At 41.4% G+C, this 26,071-nt stretch overlaps 1 protein-coding gene across 3 annotated transcripts in view; it reads left to right on the forward strand.

Moving 5' to 3' along the window:
• Ppa2 (pyrophosphatase (inorganic) 2) overlaps positions 1 to 26,071 on the forward strand; it is a 68,835-nt gene that overhangs the window by 34,726 nt on the left and 8,038 nt on the right. For all 3 annotated transcript variants that reach the window (XM_026784188.1, XM_026784187.1, XM_013350001.1), the window contains 3 exons: positions 1,703 to 1,829; positions 20,587 to 20,714; positions 23,290 to 23,375. In XM_026784188.1, the coding sequence (XP_026639989.1) occupies positions 1,703 to 1,829; positions 20,587 to 20,714; positions 23,290 to 23,375 (341 nt within the window). The remainder of the gene's footprint in view (positions 1 to 1,702; positions 1,830 to 20,586; positions 20,715 to 23,289; positions 23,376 to 26,071) is intronic.

A 26,071-nucleotide genomic window follows, 5' to 3' on the forward strand; every position in this document is an offset into this window, starting at 1 on the left:
GCATCCCTCCCATCCCCGTTCATCTGCATCCATCCCATCCCCGTGCATCCGCAACCCTCCCATCCCCGTGCATCCGCATCCCTCCCATCCCCGTGCATCCGCATCCCTCCCATCCCTGTCCTGTACAATTGCAGGTTGGGCCATGCTGTCAAAATGGTTGAGATGTGAGATGAGATCCGCTGTCTTATCTTGTTTTTCTGTCCTCACCTGCACTAAGTGTCCCAGACAAGGTAGTTAATCTTTGCATACAGAGATTATCCCCCCCACCATCCCCACCCCACCCACTTTCATCCTTTCCCTCACAGTGCTACAAGTAGCAGGTTTTTAATAGATAATAGAGAAGCCACAGGAGACCCTAATGTGATTGTGTCTTCTCTCGAAAACAAAGCTCCAGTGCCATGCACACAGTCACATACGAGTCTGCCATGTGATAATCAGTTCACGTCCACTTAGATTAAGATTTGCCATTTTGCATGTGTTTTGAATGAATTTACTTGATTTTATGGTTTAACATCATTTTCTCCAAACACTTTGGGGGCACACAAATGACTTTGTTTTGCATACCTTATTTTCTAAATGTAAAGCTGCATTTTGGACCAAGAGGCAATTTGTTTTCTGAAACACGTTTAGAGTATAAGCTTACAGGGGATTTCATTAGCCTGCTAAGCCGGTGACAATAAAAGAATGTAGAAAGGTTTGAGGCGCTGGCAACCCAAGCCACTGAAATCACTTTCCCAAGCAGTGGAACATTGGTGTCAACTTCTGATATAATGTGTGTATGTACCTGTGTGTAGATGTGTGTGTACAAGGGAGAGGGCATTGCACATATGTGGGTGCCAGAGGTCAGCCTCTGGTATCATTCCTCCTCAGGTACCATCTACTGTTTTTGGAGACAGTTTCTCACGGACCTCAGGCTCTTGCTGATTTGGGTTGGAAGTTATCCTAAACTTCCTCTTAAGCATCTTATAGAACCTGTTTTGTCTCTGTCTAGCATTAATAACTGTTTCATTGTCACTCGCTGTCCTGCTAAGACAATCCTTTTGACAGTCCTTAGTCATAAAAATGTAACATTGGATGAGGCTGCTCTGAAGTAACCTTTCCTCGAGGACACTTTCAGCTTCTTCTACCCTGTGTGTACATCCGGAGTAAACTCTTGTCTCCAGTCAATGATGCGGTCTCTGTAGCTGCCTCAACCTCCCTGGTGGCAGTGGTGGTTTTTCTTCTTCTTTTTAAACTGTGTTTTATTTGTTTTTCGTTTAGTGTGTGTGTGTGTGTGTGTGTGTGTGTGTGTGTGCACGCGCACGCGCTCATACACATGTGCTCCTGCCATGAACATATGTGGAAGTCCTGCTGGCCTCCCCTTCTGTGACCTCTGCTCACTGCGCAGAAAGCCCAACCCTCCTGCTTGGGTAACTTCCCTCTTGAGTCATGGTCTTACACTGTCTGTTGTTTAATATAAGGCTTTTTTGTTTGTTTGTTTTGGTTATTTAACCAACAATCCTTTTATGGGTGGAAGTAGAAATCTTTTCATTCCTAATAAATAGAGATTCTCCTTCCTAGGAAAGAGAATGCAAGACAGGCTTTCTGACCATTTTCACATGGTGTATAGTTACTAACACTGTTACATTTCCGTCATATGAGTGTGGTTGTATGGTTAAATCCTCCTAAGCCTTGCAAATGACCGCGTCTTTTCTCTGTGAAGGTTTTATCCCGTGGAGATGTGATTCAGGTGAAGATCCTTGGGATTTTGGCACTTATCGATCAGGGCGCCACAGATTGGAAAATCATTACTATCAATGTGAATGATCCTGAAGCCGAAAAATTTCATGGTAAGTCTGGATCTTTCCAGAAAACAGAAGTAACTCAGCATGTCATTGGAATTCTTAGAGCCGAAAAGGTAAACAATGTAAAACAAAATTTGTTTATTTAGGTGTTAAGCAACATTTTAAAATTCTTTTTCTATAGACCACAGAGGTCAGTTTACTATATTTTTGTATGAACTGTGTCATATCGCTAGGAGGAAGAAGGAAAAAGAATATGAGACAGACAAATGATATTTTATATGGGTACAAAGAGAGTTGTTCTGTGTACTCCTGCCTACTGCTGTCCCCTCCCCTCTCCCTCCTTTCCTTCTGTCTCGTCTTCCCACTTCCTCCTCCTTAGTTCTTTTTACCCATGTTTCTTAGTTCTTTGAGTAGCTGCTTTTGTTCTATAAGCAGCGTGTTTATACAGCTAGTTCTTAATTTGTATACTTTCTTTATTGACTTGAGTTGGCACTTAGAAAGACAGGGAAGGGACTTCAAAATTCCCTGAGTCTTCTCTATTTCTTTTTTAAATATTTTATGTTTCTACCTCAGTTGTCCTAATAATTCTGGGTAACATCACAAGCTTGTGTTCACGTTGGAGGAACTCTTTTCCTGGGGAGATGTGAAGAGACATCTGCTCTCTTCTTCCAGGGCAACAACAAACCTAAGAATATCCCACCTGTAAGTGGAGGTTTCTCTGTCCCACCCCATCCCACAGCCACTTCTAAATAATCGCTTAGAGGCTTAAAATTAATTACAAAATGCTTGACCAAATAGCTCAGGCTTACTAATAACTAGCTTTTCCTTCTAAATTAATCCATTTTTATTAATCTATGTTTTGCCACATGTCTCGTGGCTTTACATGTGCTCTAATACATTTGTCCCTCTGGCGGCTGGCTGGCATCTCTCAACTATACCCTTCTCTTCTCTGTATCTCCTTTTGACTTTCCCATATCTGCCTGACTACAGATCAATTCAGCTTTCATTATCAGCCATTGAGAACAACATATATTCACAGCATACAGAAGGGTTATCTCATATCATCCACCAAAGTTCACCTTGGGGAGCCAGTGAGTTTATTCAGGAAGCCAGTGAGCTTCTTTCAGAGTGTGGGTAAGGATTGTTTACAGGAGCATAGGTGGCATCAGAGCAGCCAGGAAGCCATCTGTATGGTGACGTTCATATAGATGGGATGCCCTTTAGGTAACCTTCCACGGTCTGTATACTCTAGTTTCTCTTGAGACCACAAGGATAATGATAAGTGCAGTTAAGGCAGAATTATACACAGTAGCTGGGAGTGGCAGGAGAGAGGGACAGAAATGTTAAGGGTCCAGTAGCCATCTGTGCAGTCTTCCTTCAGTGAGAGAGCATCACCAGGTCCTGGTCCCGAGGATCCCCCACTAGTACTCCCAACTGCTCTGATGCAGGCAGCTACTGTCATGCTCAGACCTACACGCCATATAAGATTTGTCACTTCGCTGATTTCAAGCAATGACTCCAGACTGCCCTATGTAGAACTCAGAAATTTCTTTATCTCTCTCACCCACACTTACATCCTAGCTCCTGACAGCCTTACCATTTGTCTGTAGATGTGTACTGCGTGCCTAGCATGTTTCTGGAAGCTTTGTGATAACAGAAAAAAAAAATAGTCTTTATATTCTTTAAATGTTATTTGTTCTTGCTTTTTCTCTTGATTAAATCTTAATTTAAAACTAAGTAGAATTTATAATGTTACTGTGTAACACTAAATGATCAGTTAATTGATAAGATTTATTAAGTGATCAGTTCTGCATGGGCTCTCAGTTCTCTGAGCCTGATGACAGCATCGTAGACATCTCTCTAGTGTCCTCCTAGGCTGTAGTCTTCCATTTTGTTTTTTATTATTTATTTTTTACTTTCATTGTTAACTACCATGTGTTTTCTAAAATATTCTATAGGAAATTGTGTATAACATAGATTCTCGGAGTCTTACCCTCGTCTGAAATGTCTGAAATGCTTTTCTTTTTAGCATGTCTCTAAAACCTGTAGTGCCTTGTTGAGATATAAATTACCATATGGAGTTGAAATTTCTCAATTTATATCACAAAGAAAGTGGGGTTTTTTTGGCAATTTATAATATTGTCATCAATATTTTTGGCATTTTGTTTTTCTTTTTCCTTTTTATTCTGAATTTCTTTCATGCATACATGATGAAATCCCCTTTCTACCTGTTCTATCCCCTCCAGCTCTCCCTAGATTTCCCCTAGTATGGGCCCCCTCCCAAATTCATGTCCTCTTTTTGTGTTTTCATATACGAGGCCATGAGGTCTAATTGGTGCTATGCTTGTGTGAGTAGGTATGGGGCCATCACTGAAGCCTCAAGGAAGCAGGAATGATTCCCCTCCCCAGCAGCCCTTCACTGCCCAAAGCTCCTCAGCAAGAGGTGGAGCCTCAAGTGTTCCTTTCAGTGTTTGGCTGCCTTAATTAACCTTGCAGGTCTTGTGACAGTAACGACAGCTGTGTAAGTTCACGTGTGTCCTATTCAGAAGACTGTTTCACAGCACAGTTCCACCTTCTCCAGCTTTTATATTCTTCCTGCTTCTCCTTCCTTGATGTTTCCTGAGACCCGGGAGAGCAGAAGCAGGTGGTCACTGACAGAGATGGTCCATTTAGGGCTGGGCACTCACAGTCACCTACTCATAACCAATTGTGAGTCTCTGCCTGCTGTAGAGACTCTTTTCTGACCACGGTTGAGAGCAGCCCATGCCTCTGTGTGTAGACACAAATATTTAGAAGGCAGTTTGACAACATGGCCATTTAGCAAAAGAACAGTAGCAGCTTCTTCGGGGCCTGTGCCCTCCCAAGTCATAGGCTGCAGACCAGGTTTACAAAATTCTCAGGCATGAAATTTCCTCCTGTGGAACAGGTTTCACATCCAATCAGAAAGCAGCTGGTTGCCCCGTGTCACTTGTGCCACTGTTGCGGTGGTGGCCACACCTTCCTTAGCATGTCAGTATTGAGCATGTAGGGTCTATATGAGGTCATTGATGCTTTCCCCCCAGCAGCCAGCATAGCACATTCTGGCACTAGGAAAGCTAGCCAGCAGGGAGGGAGTTTCCCTGATGATTTGTTATTTGTTGCTGCCCTGCAGCCAAAGTTTGTGGTATCTTCAGCAATCAGGCTTACCATATAGTTATAGTGGCTAGCCAAGGGCCCTGGCAGTAACCCATATTGTCTTGAAGACCTCGGGGGCCACCCTCATCCATAACTCATGGGGGTGGGGATGGTGTGCCTTGCACTGAGATTTTCTTTTTATTACCCATGTCTTCTGGAATGGCATTGTTCACCCATGCAGGGTACCTTATTCAAACTTTTTTTTTTAAAAAAAAAATTAACTGACTAACTTGCGGGTTCCCTTAAAACTTTTTCACAGACTTAGTTTTGGTGAACTCACTTATTAGCCCCCTCCTCCCCCATCACATAGCCACCAGCCCCACTTAATATTTAACTCCTAGTATCCTTCCCTTCTTCTTTCATACCTCATGTGTTTGAACCTCCCTCTAGTTATAGTTTTTGAGTGGAGAGAGAGTGGATTTCCACACTCCTTCTTTAAGCTAATACTTACCCCATTTTTCCTATCTTCTTTGGTCCCCCCTTTCTTAAGCCTTTCTGCCCTTAGTATTCTACATCAGTGCTTTCAATTTACCCATTGCCTACTACTCATTCTTGAGTTATACCCCCCAACACACTCAATGGCCCCTTTCTAGTTTCCTGGCTTCTGCACACAAAACAAAGCCAGGATCTGCACTTGAGAGAGAGCATGCAGAGTTTCTGGACTGGTCTGGGTGACGTCACTAAGTTAGTGTTTTCCAGTTCTGACTGTTTACTTGCAGATTTTGTGACCTCACTCTTCTTTACAGCTGAGTAATATTCCGTTGTTATATGTACCACATTTTCCTTATCTAACAATGGGCATCTGCAAATGTCTGTGCAGTAGGATATGCAGTCCATTAGGTATGTACCCAAGAGTATTGTATATACCAAGGCAGCTTACAGAAGGGTTCCTTTTGGTTCCAGGGGGGATAAGGGTCATACTACAGTTCTGTTGCTAATTTTTTGAGAACCCCTAGGCTGATTTCCACACTGGTACACTAGCTTATAGCTTCCAGGAGCTGCTCCTTTGCTGGGGCCACACCAGCATCTGTTACCATTTGTGTTCCTGATGATGCCCTTTGACTCAGTTGAGATCGACTCTTGAAATACTTTTAATTTGCATTTCTCCCCTGGCTAAAGATGTTGAGACACTTTTTAAAGTTGTTTACTAGGCAATGTATTTCTTTTGATAACTTTCTGTTCAGATTAACAGTCCATTTTTTAATTGGATAGTTGGGGTTTTTTTTTAGTTATTTGCATATTCTAGACACTAATCTGTTCTGTTTATTACTATGAAAGGTTGCTCTCCTCCCATGGGCTGTCGCTTCAGTCTGTTGATAGCCCTTTTGCTGTCTCTGGACAGCAAATGAGATCATCTCGTTTGTTGGTGACTGGTATTATCTCCTGTGCTACTGGGGTCCTGTTCAGAGCACCCCACCTTTGCCTGGAAGTTAAAGTCGGCTTCCTATTTTTTCCTCTAGTGGTTTCAGAGTTTCTTGTCTTATTGCATTAGTTACTTTTGTTTTGCTAACACGGCACAACCAAGGCAGCTTACAGAAGGGTTCCTTTTGGTGCCAGGGCGGGTAAGAGTCCATCATGATGGGGAGATGGGGAGGTGTGGCAGCAGGAGGAAGCTGAGAGCTTCCTCTTCAAATGCAAGCATGAAAGAGAGAACTGGAAATGGCAAGAGGCTTTTAATCTCACAGCCCACCCTAATGACACAATTTAATCTCACAGCCCACCCTAATGACACAATTCCTCCAGCAAGGCCATACCTCCCAAACCTCTCAGATAGTGCCACCAACTGGAGACCGAGTGTTCACATGCCCAAGTGTTCACATGCCCGAGATTTTGGAGCCATTTCTCATTCAGACACCACACTTGCCTTTGATCCATTTGTAGCTGAATGAGAGATGAGGATCTGGTTCCATCCTTCAGTATTTTGAAGTCTCGTTTGCCAGCACCATGTGTTAAGGTGCTCTCTTTTCTCTAAGGTATGATTTTGACATCTGATTGGGGACTTAACCTGGGTACTCAGTTCTACTTCCTTAATTTGTGGATCTGTGTTTAGTTACTGTAGCTCTGAGATACAGGTTGAAACCAGGTTTGGTGATACTTTCTGTAGGATTCTTTTTGTCCAGGCTTGCTTGACTATCTTTGGTCTTTTATGAATTCTTGGAACTTTTCATAGTTCAATAAGGTTTTTAATAAGAGGAAAGATTTTTTTTTTTTAAATTAGGGAAGGGCACTTCTCTGGAAGCTTTTAAAATATCCTTCATTTTCTCTACCTATCAAGGCAAAGGCAGGTGTTAAAATATCCTTCATTTTCTCTATCTATCAAGGCAAAGGCAGGGTGCAGTCATTGCAGGTGGTCAGGCTAGATGGTAACTTAAAGGAACGCCATTCCAGACAGAGCTGCCTGAGGATGCGGCTCGCTGCAATTTCAATGGGCTACCTCCAGCCAGGGTATCATCACAGCGCATGGGATCCTTGGGCAGGTAGAGTTTTGCGCCGTCCTATGCTCTTCTCACCCATTTGTTGTTATGTGTAGCTTCTGTATGACCAAGGTGAGGTTTCTGCATCCTTTGTTCTAGTGTTTGATAAGTTCATGGGCCAGGATTTTCTTTTTTGGTCGGGGGAGGGTATCTTGGGGATTTGCTAGTTCTATTTGTAGTTCTTAGAGGGACTTCTATTATAATTTGCACAGTGGCTGACCAATAGTGGCACTTTTTACTGGTGTAAGTTGACCTTTCTGTGCCTTGTGCTGTGTACTGGGCAGGCACTGGTGGATTCCCTGTAGGAGGATGATGAAGAATCATTTGCCTTAGCTCTTGCTCTCACAGTGGAGCCAAGTGCTGCATTGTAAGTTGGGTTCACTTAGTCAAAGAGGCATATTGCCCCGTACAACCCAGAGTAATTTAAAGCTACACCCTGACCACAATGTATCTATCTATATATTTCTTACTATATTAATATAGACATGTTTGTGGGCTTTCTAAGGAAATTTTGGAGTTATAATGAAATTGCTTCTTTTATTTTGTCCAATGAAAAACATGTGCAGACTTTGGTAGGCTATAGAGGGCCACTTCGTGTTTATAGAGTTTAGCTTTGACGTGACTGAACTAGAAGGAGAGTTTGTACGAGAGAAGATGTTTCCCTTAGCAAAATCTATTGTTCCTGGCTGTATTAATGTAATGTTAACATTAATAACCAGGTATAGTAGCTTACATCTATAAACCCCAACACTTGAGATGCTGAAACAAGAGCATCACCGTGAGTTCTGGTCAACAAGGACTACATAGTGAGAGAGAGCCTGTCTCGAAACATTTAAAAAATTGACCTTACTGTCAAGTTTCACATTCTGTAGATGTATGGGACAATGTGAAATTTTTGAAGGCTAAATAAAGTTTGAAATAAAATACCCTGTGTTTCCTGATAGAAAATTAGTCTTTTTTTTTTTTTTTTGGCTCATTAGTACTTGGGGAGCACTGAGACCATTTAATCAACTGTAATTAGATTCTAGTCCTTAATGCTTTATAATGGTACCCTAATGGCCCGAAAGAGTTAATAAGGCTCCCTGGGCACCTAATTGTACTGGAGATGATTGGGCCATTAGAGATAATAGTGCTGGGTTCAGAAATAACCAAGTTCAGAGCTTCTTAAGAAGCCCGAAGTGCGGGCTTCGTCATTCTTCTCTTGGTTTGATTGTTCATGTGAGGGTCTTAGTGGCCTGGGTAATGGAGGTCTCTGCACTGGGCAGCCCGCACCTTGCTGCTGGTTTTGTCTTTAACCAAATGAAAATGTTGTCTTTCGTCCTGTAAGAACTTTTGCCTGTGAGGTGATTTTATACTTTTGAAAAATGTAAGCTTAAAAACCAAAACTTAAAATCAGAACAATTATGTTGATTTTTAGTCTATTTTGAATGGGCAGTTTACACGAGCTGAGTGATGAGGAGCGTATTTTACAATAGGAAGTTGGCACATTTTAAAAAGCCAGCATCAAGATTGTCCTAAAGCTAACAGTTTTGAAGTGTTTCAAATGTGTAGAATTTGGGAATATATTTCGGAAAACATAAACTTCCTAGGCCCTTTTATTGTCTTTCAGGACAAGAGAGAAAATGTGGAAAGTTCATTTGTTTGGCTATAATTTCACTTTCTATGTAAACATCTCTAGTGCCCCTACTATTTAAAAAAACAATGAAATTACTATCTGTTTGAATTTTGTCTTCCTAGATCATAATTTACTATTGTCATTGGAAGAGGGAGGGGGGAGGACTTAGTATAGCGGTCCTGAGGCAGAACGTCCCTGCTAACTGTTGTAACCAGAGGCAGTGCTCTGTCTCCTCCCCACAATGAGGAAAGACAGTGGTGTGTGCTCCCTGGCTCAGGAAGGGACATCACATCCCTGTTGTGTTTCTGGAGCCCTAGTGTGTGCAGAGCTGAAACACCATGTGTCTAGGAACAATGCCAAGCACTTCTTTAACACTTTTACAGCTTCAGTCAAGGTGTGTGTGTGTCTGTGTGTGTGTCTGTGGCATGTCCTCCCAACCCTGTCCTTTTTTTAGATGAGAAAACTGGCATGCCAGGGGATGGGAGAATTAGTAGCTTAAACAAAATAAAACTTCAGCCATTCAAATCCAGTCTCCCTCCAAACCCCAGGAACTTCACTGCTGTGTCTCCTTGCTCTTCTAACATGGAGTTGGGCAAGTGTGTTTATAACCTGTGGAGGAAGGGTGACCATTTTCCCCGGGGCGGTAATGAACTGATGAGAATTAGACCCTGCACTTTTGATGTCTGTCCTTGTGATTTCATTTACGGTGCAGAGGCTTGAGTATGGGGAGGGTGTGGTGCACATCATTAGGAATTAATTACTGGGATTACTCTGTTGCTTCTTTTTTGGACCCTGACCCCTGTAGTTCTTAGGGCTTTAGTCATATTCCTATGATTGGTGATGCGGTAACATGGGGAGGTCTGCATTCTAAAATGTCTCCATTTGCGTGAAAAAGTCCTGTGTGTCGCCCCTCCCCCAAGCCCTAGTGCCTTTCTTCCACAGCTGTGAGTTGACCTCTTACCCAATTCTAAGTTCCTTCCCAGCAGTACCTATCACCTGCCTTCCTTTGAGGCAAACAGCATCATCAGGGTCACTGCTGAAGGGAAGTTTGTTGTACTTCTCAGCAGTATATCAATTATCTGCACCTATGGTGTTTGCTGTGGGGTTTTCACACCCGTATACATTGCACAATTATAGTTTCCACTATGGGATCCTGAGCGATTTCTTGGGAACACAGCACACTTTTTTTTTTTTTGATCAGCACATTTTTTAATCCGTCTCAGGGAGACGCTTACGTGTACGAATGGCGGGTTCAGGGGCAGTCTCGGCACCATGCCTGCCCGGCCTTGTAGCCACTTCGCAATATGCTTTCAATAAAGTTATATTAGAAAAGCGTTTAAATGTCTTTGCGCAAGGCCCTGGTATGGTTTTCATTTGCGGGGTCATGCAAAGTTTCTTATTAACTAGTAATGAATATTTATATTTCTGGAAAAAAATCTATTAACTTTTTGAGATTGTTTTCTAGTATATTTAGATTTATGGAGAGACTTGGGATGGTATTAATTTCTATTTCCATGGGGTAAGTGTATTTTTTTTTAGTATAGGTTTTGACTTGGCGAGAGGCGAATTTGTGGGGCAGGGTGGAGAGTGGAGAATGAGCAGAAAGCCCGGTGATGGCATCACACGTAGCCGTGTGCATTCGATGTAAGTGTGTAGAAAGGCCTGGCAGCAGGAGCGTCTTCGAAGGTCCTGAGTAAGCAGGGACAGCTAAGGAATCCTTCCTTGAGTAGGAGCCTCTACTTGTGGTGCAGAAGATGCCGTGAGTATTAGGGATTGGCTGGTGTTCCTAGTGAATATTCATGAGCAGCATTAAAAACATATGTTCTCGCCTCCCGTGGATTTTGTTTAGAGGGACTGGTTGTACACATGTCTAGCTCAATTTCCTGATGTCTCTCTTTTTAAAATCCTTTCCTTTACATAACAGAAGCAAAGAGATGGCATTACACTTACAGCTCTGGGTCTTGTCTAACTATGAAAATTCCTCAGCGGGATATAGACAATCGTCTCTGCGTGTTAAGGTTTAGCATGAATAATCTAGATAAAAGCAGCATGGTTTCCACTTGGAGCCCCTGGAAGCGCAGGTGGTTCTTAGTTGGTGAGGATGAGCAGTAAGATTGGGTGTTATTCTGTCGCTGCCTCTGTGTGTGTGCTGTCCGGTATAGCATAAGCACTAAATTTTTAAAATTTTTGAATTGACATATAAGGGGAAGATATGTTTGAAGAAACAAAAATGGACATTTTGACATTTTGAGTGAAATCTGAAAATATCTTCAAAATAGATAATTTTCAACAGAAAAACATTCATTTTATACTTGGATTTTTGACATTATAACTGATTATAGTTCTTTTTGTTTTGTTTTTCAAGACCAGTTTTCTCTGCAGCTTCGGAGTCTGTCCAGGAACTAGCTCTTGTAGACCAGGCTGGCCTTGGACTCACAGAGATCTGCCTGCCTCTGTCTCCCGAGTGCTGGGATTAAATGCATACACCACCACCGCCTGGCTTATAGTTCTTTCTTTAGTGTCGTGTATATATTGTTTATTTTTATATCTGTGACCGTTGTAAACTTTAGTCACCAACATACAATCTATTATTACTGATTTTCTCATTTTGATCTCAGAAGTGTATGGAATCTATTCTTGCCTTTGCATTGCCTTGAACGGCCCTGTCTTGCTCTTCTGTTGAAGCAGTGTTAACATTTTTCTTGGCTCAGCATCCTGAAACCAGAATTTGTCTTCTGCATTGTTTATCAGACTGATTTTAGAGAAATCTTAACTTTGAAGGAAGGTAGAAAGCCTTCCCACTCTCTCTTTACAAAGACATCTGAATTCTCTACCTCGGTAAAAGTCACTTGATCACTTTCCACTCTTTCCTGACCTTTACTCTGTGAAGTCCCCACAACACCTGGCGTCTCCCATCTATGCACGCCAGGCTCTTCTATAGCCCGTGACTTAGAAGATGTATCCCCGTGACTGAAATGTTCTTTGTCTACCTGGAAACATCTTATCTTTCAAGCGTCAGTCTAAATAAAGGTCATCTCCCTCCATGTGACTTCAACGCTGTAAGTCAAGCATGGTCTTTCCCCCACAAACACCATTTTGTTCAATTCAGTGGAACGTTTGATTTTACTTTTGTAAAATTTGTTTCTGTGTCTTCCCACCTTTTCGAAATCGGGAACTCCTTGAAGGGTAGGACTGTCATTTGCTTTCTTTGATTACTTGAGACAGGGCCCCGTATATCCCCAGGTGGCCTCAAACTTGCTGTGTAGCTGAGGATGACCTTGAACTTGTGATCCCCTGGCTTCTCCCTCCCAAATGCCAGGATTATGGGAGTTCACTACCATACCCTGTTTATGAAACTCAAGCTTGCTAGTGCATGCTGGGCAAGTAAATGAATTCGACTAACTGAGCTGCATCCATGGCACTGCATATATTTACATACAGTCGCTGCACATTAAATATGGAGTTGAAGGGGTTCTGACAATGATATATGTTTGTCCTAATACCCACAAACTCCCCTTTCCCTGTGTATAGCCAGTGAGTTTCTTTTGGGGACTGATGGACATTGAAGCCTTGATGGGAACTATGTTTTCATTTCCTATGAGGAAATTCACAGCTAAATAGGACTGTTGGGTCAGTTGTAAATGTAGGACAAGTATCGTAAGTTGTTGTTGAGCTGTCTGTCCAACTGTCTTTCCAGCTTTCTGGCCAGTTGTACTGATGCCTTTTCACCAGCGTATGAAAGAGCAAGTGTACTTTTGTTATATGGCTCTAAATATAATAAAATATCCTTTAAAAACTGGGAGACCTGCTGGATGGTGGGTGGCACATGCCCAGAGCTACACAGAGAAAGCCTGTCTTGATAAACCAATAATAATTATGATGATGCTGACAATAAACTAGGAGAAATATGTACATATGTAAGGATTATTTTGTATTCACGTAGGTTCCATTTCTTTACCCACTCACTCCCTTCTGGAAGGTCCCCAGGTCCAATCCCCATCTGATCTCATTTCCCTTCTGTTTCTCGGTGCCCAGCGCTGTTGGTGGTAAATTTTCTTCATCTTAATTTACCTAAATTTACATTTTTGTTTATTTTGCAAGTGCAGTTTCAGTGGATATAATATTAATTTTTAAGTTCCATAAACATGTGCCTTCCTTCCCCCTTCCCCAGCTCTTTGTCTTTCTCTCTCTGATGTTTCTAACATGTCAGTAGCCATTTGTATTCTATTTGTATTGTTTTTCTCAGACCGATTTAAAGACTTTCTTCTTGCTTTTGGAGTCCAGGGCGTTTTTTCCTATGCTCTGCTACAGTGTCCTTTTGTCTGTGGTTCCCTTGCTTAGGCTGTACTGGACTTGCCGGGTCTTGTTGGCTTTGAGAAATTTACACGTTTTTTCGCCCATTCTCTTACTTCTTCCTGAGCCCTGTGACACTTGTGCTTCACGTCACCTTCTGCCATTTCCCAGACGACAAAAGCCATTTTCATTATGTCAACTTTTGTCTCTGCTGTTTCTCAGACCAGGCCATTTCTACTGCTGTGTCCAGCGGGCCCCTGACATTTATTTCCACATTTCTAAGTTCGTCAAGAGCTGGGTTTTTATTTCAGATCCTCTCTCAACCTGGTTCTTCTTTATTTTTATTGATTTACAGTTCCTTTTCCTCAGCTAAGATTTCTTTGCGTTCATACAGTATTATCATATTTCCTGAAGGTCCTTGAAAATATTCCTAATAACTACCTAATATTTTAAAACAATATGTAACTAAAGCATATGGGGTGGAGGGGGGTTCTGGGGACCACAGGCTCCACTGTGGGTGGATTTACTACAGTGTCAGATTATGTGGGTTATTCTAGGATTAATTTCTGTCTGCTGCTTTTACTTGATGCAGACTCAGAAATCTTCCAGTGTGTACAGTAGAGCCTGAGTCTCGTTACAGGCATGGAGTCACGCCCATGCCCATGCCCATTGTTTTGTTTCTGTTAGACTGAGTTCTGGAGGACGCCATGTCTTTGCTACTGTTTGCTTGTTGGTTTGGCTTTCTCTTCTCACACATTGTTGTTCTCTGAACTCACTGTGGCAATGCCTTCAAACATGCTTGCAGAATCTTCTCAGTTCTCAGTGAGGAGGTTCGTAATTGCTGGCGGTTTAGTTCAAATACTGGAACTGAGTGTCTCATCTGCTTTCCTTTGTTCTAAGTGTGTGTTTTAGATGCTTGTTTAGTTCAGATGCATGCAAAGAAAAAGTTATAAGAACTAAACTGGGGCCAGTGAGATGCCCCAGGGTGAAGGTGCTTCCCCAGCAAGCTTGGTGACCTGAATTCAATCCTTGTGGCCCACGTGGAAGGAGAACAATGACTCATGAGCTGTCATCTGCCTTCCATGTATCTGCCACCATGGCGTGTGTGCGCATACACAGTTAATGACGAAGTAAGAAACTACAGTTAGTTGATCTCCCTTGGTGGTGGAGTGCCTGTCTAGCATGTGTACAGGAGGTCCTCGGTTCAGTCCCCAGCACTATTGTTTTAGCTTAAAAATTCATTCTGTGTCTGTTCTTCAGTGTCAACAAGTAAAACCTTGTTTATAAAAAACATTTTGATAACTATATGCATGCGTATGTGTGTTATGTGTGCCCACATCCCTTTTATATGTGTTATTTTTAGCCTGTTTTCAGACCAGTGCCTAGCTACATTGATTTCTCAGTAGCATTGTAGACTGAATGAAATAACTGTTAATATTAGTTAAAATGTTTATAATTTCTTTCTAAATCATTAATTCATGTTCTTATTTCAAAAGATAACAAAGTAGAAATCTATAGACTTTCCTCTGAGTATGGCTGCATTCATAGGTAAAATTTTAGAATGTTGAAGAGATGATAATTCATATTTGGCAACTGACTTTTTCTTCTTTCGAAAAAACTTATTTATCAGTACAGAAGCTGATAAATAACAGCCACCCCAAGAGAAAAGCTCGTTTCTTGTTCTCTATTGTCTGCAAAGATACAATGGTAGATTTTAATTGAGGTATCTTAGATTTATTTCTTTGTTTTTGTAAAAACATAAATCAAGTTAGGAAAATAAAATGAAGAACTTGGGCTCAGAAGGAATAGCTTTGGCTCTGTCTGTCATTATAGTTGTTATTGTCTCCTCTGCCTTTTAGCTGGCGTCTCAAAACATTCTGCAGTTTTTTTTTTTTTACTTTATGTAGATTGTATGGACCTTTGGAAATCATTGGTTTATAATTTTAGTGTAAAAATTCTACAAGGATGTTACTTATTAAAGTTTTAAATTTGGACATATTTCTGTTATAAAATAATTATAGTTTTAGACTGTAAAAATTATGACATCCTATGAAAACTGTGTTTAAAAACCTGGGGTGAGCCAGGCATACTGGCACAGGCCTTTAACCCCGACACTCAGGAGGCAGAGGCAGACATTAAGTTTAAGGCCAGCCTGGTCTATGTAGTGAATTTCAGGTTAGCTGGGGCTACCTGAAAATAAAACAGAAGACAAACAAGCAAAAACCTCTTTGGTAACTCTTGCTTTTCTGTATTTTAGATTATTACTTAATGTTATGGAGTTTTGATATTTTGACTATTCTATTCCCCCTCCTAGAGAGATTCTCTCCTCTTACCTACTTGCTTGCTCTCTCCTTAATTGTCTATGAGCATGGGAGATCTTTCCATCTTCTGATATCTTCTTCACTTTCTGTCTTAAATGGGTATAGATATTCTTATAACTCTCTCTCTCTCTCCCTTAGTCAGAGTCTCTCTAAATATTCTGAACTGTCCAAGAACTCACCATGTAGATCAGGCTGTCCTCGAACTCACAGAGATCCACCTGCCTCTGCCTGCCTCACTACTGCTGGGATTAAATGTGTGTCCACCATACCCCACCTTTCAAGTATCTTCCTGGGGCTCTAGCTTCATTTTCTCCTTTGTATAGGATGGTTGTTTCCCCACTGGGCATGTGGAGAGGTTTCCCTCCAACATGTATGCCCTGCCCTGCACCATTTCCATGTGACAGGTATGTGGCTGCCCCTCCCTTCTCATGAACTCCATGGTTCACTGAGTTCTAGCCACGGACTTTGTTCTTCCCATCCTCAAATATGAAGGCACACTTAGACCTCAAGGCATTTTTCCTTTCTGTCTTCCCTCTGAAAATACTAATGGAAGAAATCTGGAGAGTTGTTCCTACAGTTCGTACGAGACTCCTGAAGGGGCTGAAGATGTGACCCAGTGGGTAAGAGCACTGGATGCTCTGCAAGGGGACCATGGTTCAAGTCCCAGCACCCGCGTGGCAGATGACAACCAGGGGACCCAAATGCCCTTTTCTTGCCACCACAGGCACTAGGCATGCATGTAGCGCACATGAGGGTAAACACACACCTAAAATCAAAATGAAAATTAAAAATGGTTTTTAAAAAGGAGTTCACTGAAGTGCATTTTATGTGAGCTCGACTTCTGTTATGTAAGATGCTTTCCCACTTCACTGGCACAGAAATCTGTCTGCGCTGGAGATGCTTAATTTTTCCTCTAACTCAGCTGTTTTATTACCCAGCCCTAAATTGATGACAGATGTTTTTAGTAACCAGTTTTATTGGATTCTTTCCGAACATTCAAAATTAATTTCACAGCAGCCAACACTTTTGTATTAATAAGTTCACCTGCTTACATGATATTTAGTTAAATCCCTAACTGATGCCATTGCAGTTATGCCTTGGGAGTGAGGACACTTGACACTTGGCAAAGATAAAGCCCCCCTGATGGTGGGAGATGTGCATGCCTCCTTCTAGAGGGTCCACTGCACTCAGCACACACTACACTCAGGATGCCTTACACACTGCAGAACCTTTGTGAATAGTTCAATAAAGTGATAAGTTGAAGTTCAATTAAAAGGGCGTAATTGGTCCAGAAGAGAAACTGAGATATATTTAGCTTGATTTTCTAAATAGGTACTTCAGGTTCTCCTCCCTTATTGATGGAGTGGTCCATCTCTGCACTAAATGCCGTAATTGTCTACATTATAAAGTTTCACATAAAACCCTCAGAGTGAGAGTAAATGGATGCTAGGAAATTGCGACATTTCTTTAAAAATGGCAAAAATGACAAAGGTGCATGTGGCAGAGACGTGCTGTGGATGGGACCTTATAGACGAGCACAGCTTCACTGGGTTATGTCGCTAGGTGACTACAGGGGACAGCACTGTGCTGTGCCGAGTTCTGCTGCAGTGGAAGAACAGGTATGAACACACCTGCGTTTGTTTTTAACACCTTTGGCTGGACAATGTAACGAAGCAACGAGAAGAAAAACAGGTTAAGGATTAAACATCTCATGGTTTTTATAGTGCAGCTCTGTCATCATTTTAGCCAACGTGGTATGCTCTCTTTGCTATAGCTTCCTTACGTTTAACTCATGTGTGTTCTGTAAACCGTGGATCAGTTTATCAATTGTAGGTGCAGTGATTTATACTTTCAGAAAAATAGTTCATTAACTTAGATTTCTGGTTGGACATTTACTATTGAGGTTTTTTAAGATGTTAAAATTGCATGAAAAAGCAGGGGATAAAACCGGACTCTCTAAATATGGCGGACAATGAGGGCTGCTGAGAAGCCAAGGACAATGGCACTGGGTTTTGATCCTACTTCATGTTCTGGCTTTGTGGGGGCCTAGCCAGTTTGGATGTTCACCTTCCTAGACCAGGATGGAGGGGGGAAGAACTTTGGACTTTCCACAGGGCAGGGAACCCTGACTGCTCTTCAGACTTCAGAGGGAGGGGGAGAGGAGTGGGGGGAGGGCGGGAGGAGTGGGAGGCTGGGAGGAGGCGGAAATTTTTTTTCTCAATAAAAAAAAAATAAAATATTCTTTAAGTTTCAAAAAAAAATTACATGCCTCTCATTTTGTCTGAGTTTTTCATTGTTTATAAAAATGCAGCTGTTTTCTCCTGGGATGTAATTAATTGAGAATTGGCAAGGTTAGCTTCTACTAGAGGTTTCTGCTTCTTTTTGGCATTATTAAATGTTTGACATTTTTAATCACTGGTATCTTAAAGGTCCCCTCCATGAATTCTGAGCAAAGAGCTTCCTAGGCTGAAAACGGTATTGGATAATTAGTGTCTTTCTTTGAAGTTGGTGAGTCAAATAAAGATAACCAAACAAATGTGTAGTAAGGAGGCTGCTTGTTTGTTCCCAGCTGTTCAGCCCCAAAATAACCACACAGAAACTACATTAATTAAATCACTACTTGGCCTATTAGCTCTAGCTTCTTATTGGCTAACTCTTACATATTAATTTAACCCATCTCCACTAATCTGTGTATCACCTTGTGGCTGTGGCTTACCAGGTAAAGTTCCAGCGTCTGTCTCCTGTGGGGCTACGTGACTTCTCCTGACTCTGCTCTTCTTTCTCCCAGCATTCAGTCCAGTGCCCCCTCAACTCTGCTTCACCCCGCCCTGCTCTGCTATAGGCTCAAAGCAGTTCTTTAATGGTAATCCCAGCATACAGAGGGAAATCCCACATCACAAATATTTTTATACAGTGAGGTAAAGACCAGTAGATTGTGTAAGATACAGGGATAGAGTCATCAATCAGATTGAAGTATAAGAAACTATTTTGGAAATTAAAGCACATTTCTAGTTATTGGAGTTTAGTATACTAAAATATTTTCCCAAGTGAATACGGTAACATTAAGTTGGAAAAACCTGGAGTTAATCAGTTTAAAGGAATGCTTTCTAAGAATAGGAGGATATAAGAAAACGATCAATGGAAAATTCACCTTAGAAATAACCTCCCAGATAAGCAGAAAAATATGAAAAGAAGTAGAGTTTGAGGAGGAAACAGTGCTGTGTTAGGTGGAGGGTTTATTGGATTCTGGAGTCTGGGGCATTACAAAGGACTCTATAACCCAAACACAGTGTGCATTCCTTAAACGGTGCACTCTGTCCAATTCCCTGTCTTGAGATCTGCAGTCAGTTACAACTGCTCAGTAAGTATATATTGACTCTTGGTAATGAAGCAGCTGTAACCTGCTTTCCCTTTCAAGCAAGTTTCTCTTTTTGCCTTTGATTAATTGTAACATTGATGCTTTTTTTTTTTTTTCAAAATATTTTGGATAGGTTGTGGCCTTCTGAAGCATTTCAGACTTTAAATCAGAAGACTGTTTGGCAGCAAACTGAACCTTGCCCTTTCCCTGGGTTCTACCCCACTAAATTCATCTCACTTATATGAAGCCTCCAGCCCTGGAGGGGCAAGTGGGGAAATGATGCTTGTCTGTATGACCCTGGCCTCTCCCCGTCAGTGAGAGGATGGGGGTTTCCACAAGATGTGGAGCCAGGTCGTTTCCGGACTATCATGTTTACATCTTCACCTGGGTTTTAGTTAGAACTTTCTAATCTTTCAAGTTTGACCAAGTTTGTGTGTTCTTTGCTGTGAAATATTGTACATAGCAGGGTGATTCTAAACGTCTCCGTTAGTTACAGTATTTTGGCAAGGATTTATTATACTTTTAAATTGTATATTAGAAAGGCTGCTTCCCTGGGAACCTCATTGAACAAGAGATTTATCAATCTCAGTACAGTAACTTTATTTCTGAGTATATTCTAGCGAGTGTCATCAAAAGCACATCCTGAGAACCGTGGCTGAATTAGGATAAGATTTTTTTCGTGTGTGTGCTATTTAGGTACCGCCCTGTTTAAATTTCCCGACTCATTTTTGTTTTCCTTATTCGGCTTCACTTTTCTTTATGGGACTTTTGCCGGTGAACACATTTGTTTCTTTGCTGTCTGCTTCTTCCTACAGTGTCAGCCATGACAGTTGCAGGCATCTGTTTTCATCTGCTCATTTTGGTTATCTCACCACTGAATAAAAGATCAAATCAAATCACACAGCCTGCTCGGCCAGTGTCAGGGCTCTGTTTTCAGGTACCGCTGCCATGTGTGTTCATCCTTTTTAGACCAGTGCTTCTAAAATCATGAATTCTGATACTGTGATTTTACTAGTTTAAACCCTTCCATTACCTGTCAGAAGATGCCAGTCCCTGTCATGGTGTGTGCTGCTTGGTGGCCCTTCCTTCTCAGACTCCACTCCCTCCAAACACACCGGTCCTAGCCTGTTTTATACCTTGTTTCCTCTGTGCCCTTCTCTCTACTTCTCCTATCTGGCTGCTGGTGGGACTCCCTCTTCTGTGGTGTTTTCTTGCACTCTCTTATCTGATATCACCATCCTCTTCTGTGTGTGATAACCTCAATTTACTTTATCATCATTTACTATCTGTCTGTTTCCTGTGCTGCGGAGCCCTGTGAACTTCCAGGCAGAAAGAAACCTATGTCCCAAGGAGACTCAGTAGATGTTTGTGGGATGAAGGAGTGGTGTTTTACATAGGGAAACAGAAGTCCGCGTGTGACGGGAGACGTGTCAAGCATGGCTAGCACAATTGGCAATGATCTGAGCTGGAGCTGGTCCCACACTGCCTGCCGTCCTCAGACCACGACTGATGGTATTGCTTAGTATACATGGTTTTTAACAAAACGTTTTTGTTTCTCCCTTCACAGATATTGATGATGTTAAGAAGTTCAAACCAGGTTACTTGGAAGCCACTCTTAATTGGTTTAGACTTTATAAGGTACCAGACGGAAAACCAGAAAACAAGTTTGCTTTTAACGGAGAATTCAAAAACAAGGTAAAGATGAGGATCTGTGTTTGAAAGTGTACCTCTCAGTGTCTGGTGGCATGTTTCACGTAAACAGTCTAATGTGAACATTCATATAGAGAAGGAAGACAAGGCACTCTGTACTGGCTTCCATATTTAAGGACATTAGTGTTAACAGTTTTCCAAATTAGTTAAGTGAATCAACAAGGTCAACCTTAATATAGCTCATCCCAGAGAGTAAGGGGATTCTACAATTAGTTTAAACTTTGCAAATTGTGTATGAAAAAAATTGTTCCATTTCTTGGTTCGGGGAGGCTGCTTTCCCTCCATGTAAATCGTCCCAGGATTCCCTCCTGACTGAATTTTTCAAGACCGAATGAAGTTGCTTAACAATTAAGAGAACTCTTGAATTATCCTACTGATAGAGGATTTTTCCATTAGAGTGCCACAAAGTGTCCATAAAGTGGCTCTAATCTAATATGACACAAATACAGACATTCAGCCAAGGAGCTGAAGTCTAAACTGTGGAATATTTTTTAAAAGCTGTTACCACTAAATAAATTGCACACTCTTAGCCAGCTTCTAAGAGGAAACAGAAAGTATGTTCTACAACTGAAACAAAGCTCAAAGCTGACAGCAAGTCTTTCTCTGCAAGAATTGATTGCTAGACTCGCTGTTTTCTTGAAAGGCTCATTAAAGGAATTCTTGATGCCACAAGGGCTATGTTAAAAGATTTAAAGTATTTCAGGTTTGTCTTAGAAATGGAATGTTGGATGTTTTTGAAATAAATTATTCTTATCTTTTCTTTCAAAATATATTTTATATTTCATCATTTGAAATTCTAAAAATCTCTCTCTCTCTCTCTCTCACACACACACACACACACACACACACACACACACACACACACACACACTTCTTTATTGCCTCAAAGGCAGCCTGGCAAGTTTTGAATTCACAGTGTCAGAGGTATTCTGTGTTCTGGTGACTTTTGATGGAAATCCGTTTTCTTCTATGTGATTACTGGGTCATTCTTGTAACATTTCCAAATAATCATTTTATGCATTGGTTTTTGCCATTGCCTTTAAAATGCAGAGCCTAGCTCGAGAACACTTAGCTGTGCCTCTTTCTGTGGCTGAGAGTGGCTCTTGTTTTTAATTCTAGCGTTTCCCTGCCCATTTCATTAAGCAGGCACTCGAATTTATTACAAAGAGAATTACCTGAGTAATTTTATCTAAAAATCCTCCCATGTATTATTCACAGAATAATTTCCATTTTTAACCTCTGTCACAGTAGTGTCCCCAATACCACCTCATTGAGAATGGAGCCATTCTTTTAGCTTAGCCCTCTGTAGTCTTGAGAGAACTTTTATTTCACAAGTGAAATTTTCCATTACACTTCTACCTCAGAGCCCAAGAGTATTTATTTCTTCAGTGTGATAGTAAGTAGTTGTAATTGAGGAGAATAAGCTAGTAAGAATTAGCTAATAAATAAGGATCTCCTTAAAGAAAGGGGAAAGAAAAAACTTAGTTACTGATTTTGCAGGGGAGTCTGGTTTTGCTTCCAGCATCCACACGATGGTTCACATCTACCTGTAGCTCCCTTCCAGGGCATCTCATTACCTCTCTGACCTCCAGCGCTCATGCACACATGTGATGCACATACATTTACACACGCACACACACGTACACATAAAACATATGATGCACATACGTTTACACATGCACACAAGTACACATAAAACATGTGATGCACATACGTTCACACATGCACATACGTACACATAAAACATGATGCACATATGTTTACACGTGCATATGCGTACACATAAAACATGTGATGCACACACATTTACACATGCACACACGTACACATAAACTAATCTGAAAAAAGAAGTGAAAATAATTTTCTCCTTTGAAGACTAAAAACTATTTTTGCTAGGTAGTGTCTCTAGATGCATACCTAGCCACATGTTTATTCCTGATTATGCAGTTTTAGGTGTTTTATGAATTAGAAGTTGGTCCGTTCTAAGATGTATTGCTTTCAGACAGCGCGTGTCCAAACTTACAGTTAGACTGTGTGCCCTCGTGGCAATGATGAAATGAATATATGCTTGCTTCCTTGAGTTGTGGGCCAGGCTACGCACTTTCCTGTGCAGCATCTTCTTTGTTCATCCATTAGCTCTGTAGTTTAGATCTGAGATGGGCAGACTGTGTCTGTACAGGGCAAATAGTAAATGTTTAGGGCCTTACGACACAGCGTATGGTTCCCAAATACCTTCTCAACGCTGCCATTCCATTAAAGCATCCACCGACCAAAGACAGGTGGCAGCCTGTATTTGACCCACAGACTTTCGTTTGCCTGTCTCTTATATAGATTGCATCCCCCCCAAACCCCATTATATGCTCTTCCTCATAGGAGGAAGTCGAGGCTCGGGGGAGTTAAGTGCCTACATCACAGCCGGTAACTAAGGAAGCCTTTCTGCTCAGGTTTGCCCCATTCCGGAGCTCGAGCTCTTAACAGTCACTGGTTCCGTGTGGGTGGAACACTGCTTTGGGTGGGAGCTAGGCTGCAACTATCTCTGTCTATTTTTGGTTGGAATTAGGCTTTCGCTATTGAAGTTGTTAACAACGCACATGAATGTTGGAAAGCAATGCTCATGAAGAAATGTGACCACGGAGCTATCAGCTGGTAAGAGCCTCCCTTCTGCAGATACAGTGTTAATTGTTATCAGTTTCTACTCAGCATCCACATAACAGTGCTCAAACCCCAGAGTTTCAAAAAAGCATGTCGTTTTTTGGTTTTTCAAGGCAAGGTTTCTCTGTGTAGCTCTGGCTGTCCTGGAACTCACTCTGTAGAACAAGCTGGCCTTGAACTCACAGAGTTCTGGGATTAAAGGCGAGTGACACCACCGCCTAGTTTATGGAGCATGTATTTAAACGTCATTGCTGAGTGTTGTCTGTCAGTATGCAGCTAGGAATCCAACGTGGTTTATTTTTTTCCAAATGATTTTTATTTCAATAAGGTATTCTGACATGTCAACAAATGCTTTATGCAGTCCTCTGTGATGGGTGCAAAGACAGAATAAGAACAGCAGTTTCCAAGATGTAAGAATGTGGTTACTTTGTTTACTTAAAATCTACCACGTCATTTGTTATAAACAGTAAAAGCCATTGTTGTTTCATCTGTCTGTGTGCACGCATGGCACAGATGTGGCCGTCAGAGGACAGCTCACCAGCATCATTGTTCTCTTTCCACCTTGTAGATTCAGGGGATGGAACTCAGGTCATCTTCATGTCCAACATGACCTGGACCATTAAATGATTAAGAAGAATCAAACAGTAGCGACATGCATACATTCCATTTTAATTTGAAACATCTAAATATGTGCTCGTTTACCAAGCCTTGGCTATAGGGTTAAGACCTTTTCTGCACAGATTCCATGTGGATTTTCCCCTATATCTACTAGCATTGTGTGAAATATAAAATAAAGATCCTGAAATCTGAATCCTCCCACCTCTAGTTCTCGAGTACTAAACGGAAGTACCTTTCAAAGAGTGTAAATGTGACTCTGTCATAAGAATGCCTTCTCGTGGCTCCCTTCAGTTCTGGGGCTTAACCCAGCTCTTCAACACCAAGAAGCCTGCTTCTCCAGCCTCCTGATCTGTCTCCCACTGCCAGCTCTCTTTCTGTTGTCAATGTCTCCATTCCAGAAGCATCTTAAGCATCACCTCTGGGCTTCACATCTTCTGGGCTCTTGCCCACTGCTGTGTCTTCCCTGCTGGGCAGCTAGAGGGTCAGTTGCCAGGCTGTATACTGAAGCTGTGCTTTGGCATATAATCGCAGGACTCGGCACAGAAGGTGGTCTTGACCAAATAAATAGATTTTCAGTTATTCCAAATTATTTATGGCTTGACGTTGTTATGGTTGATTTTCAACTTCCTGAAGGAAGGTGCATCAAATTCATTGGAAATTCTTTTGTAGTACCAATGAAAGAAATGGTTTAGCAGACAGCAATGCTTCCTTTGGAAGCCTGGTGACCTGATCTCAATCCCCAGGACCCACATGAAATAGAGGAGAGAATCAACTGTACAGAGTTGCCCACTGACCTTCGCACATGCACTGTGGCATGCATGCACCGCTCCACCTGGCATCTATGCACATGTGGTTGCATGCACATGCACACACACACAAACATATATGTCTGTTTTTTAAATGATGTGATTTATTAAAATATACTAATCAATAGTACCAGTTCTATTTAGTTCTGCGCACATTTGCCCCAGTGCATTTTCTTTGCAAACTCTAGAGCCTCACGCTTTTGTGTTATCTCCTCTTTATTCTTGGTTGTGTTGCTTTAAAGTGGAAAGCCTTGACAGTGTGTACCCTGGACACTGACTCTGATCATGACCGTGAGCCTTTGCTGGACTCAGGACTGACTTGAAGAAACTAATTTTCCTTGCACTAAAATTCCACATTCTTGACTTTATAAATTTTCTTTTGTCTCTATTATTTTCAGGTGATCATTTCTATTTTATTTAATCAATTGTTTTATATCTATTTTTAATATGGCTTTTTAATTTCTAAGAATAGTTTTTGTCATGTACAGCATTTTTGACATTGGTGCCATGTTTTTGTGGCTTGGTCAGTGAGATTGTGCATGTACCATCTGACATTTATAAATTGCCTCTGTTTAGTTTTGTGGTGCTAGGACATTTATAAATTTAGGACAAAATACTTGGTGTCTCAAAATTAAAAAGAGAAAGAAAGCACATTCTTGAGTGCTATTTTTAGTCACTTTTTTTTTTTTTTTTTGCAGTAGGTACCTGCACCCTAGTTTGCTGTTTAGTGATTATCAGCTCCTCCACAGGGCATTGCCAGTTTGAGACTTAAAAAGACTGAGGGATTTCAAGTTATGTGAGGACTCACTGGCTCAGTGTTTATTCCCAGCATCTGGACAAGCACTGGACACACAGTAAACTATTGAACTTAAAAATAGATCTACATCAATGCTGCATAACCTTTTCTTTTCTTTTCTCATTGCCCACGTTGTCCTGGGCAGACCTTGAAATTGCCTTCCTTCCTCAATTTCCCCAGTAGATGGAATTACATCCCCGCTAAACCACCAGGCCCAGCTAAACAAGCATGGAACCGTTCAGTAACACATGTTATACATTCAAGGATTCCCACATACTTCATAAAATCCTGGTAGAGGAAAAATATTCACACACACACACATACACACACAATGTTCTTATACTCTAGATCAGTGGTTCTCAACTTGTGGGTTATGACCCTTTCACAGGGGTCACCTAAGACCATTGGAAAACACAGACATTTACATTACAGTTCATAAAAGTAGCAAAATTACAGTTATGAAGTAGCAA

This window comes from Microtus ochrogaster, chromosome 21, assembly GCF_000317375.1.
Source record: "Microtus ochrogaster isolate Prairie Vole_2 chromosome 21, MicOch1.0, whole genome shotgun sequence".
Lineage (NCBI taxonomy): Eukaryota > Metazoa > Chordata > Mammalia > Rodentia > Cricetidae > Microtus > Microtus ochrogaster.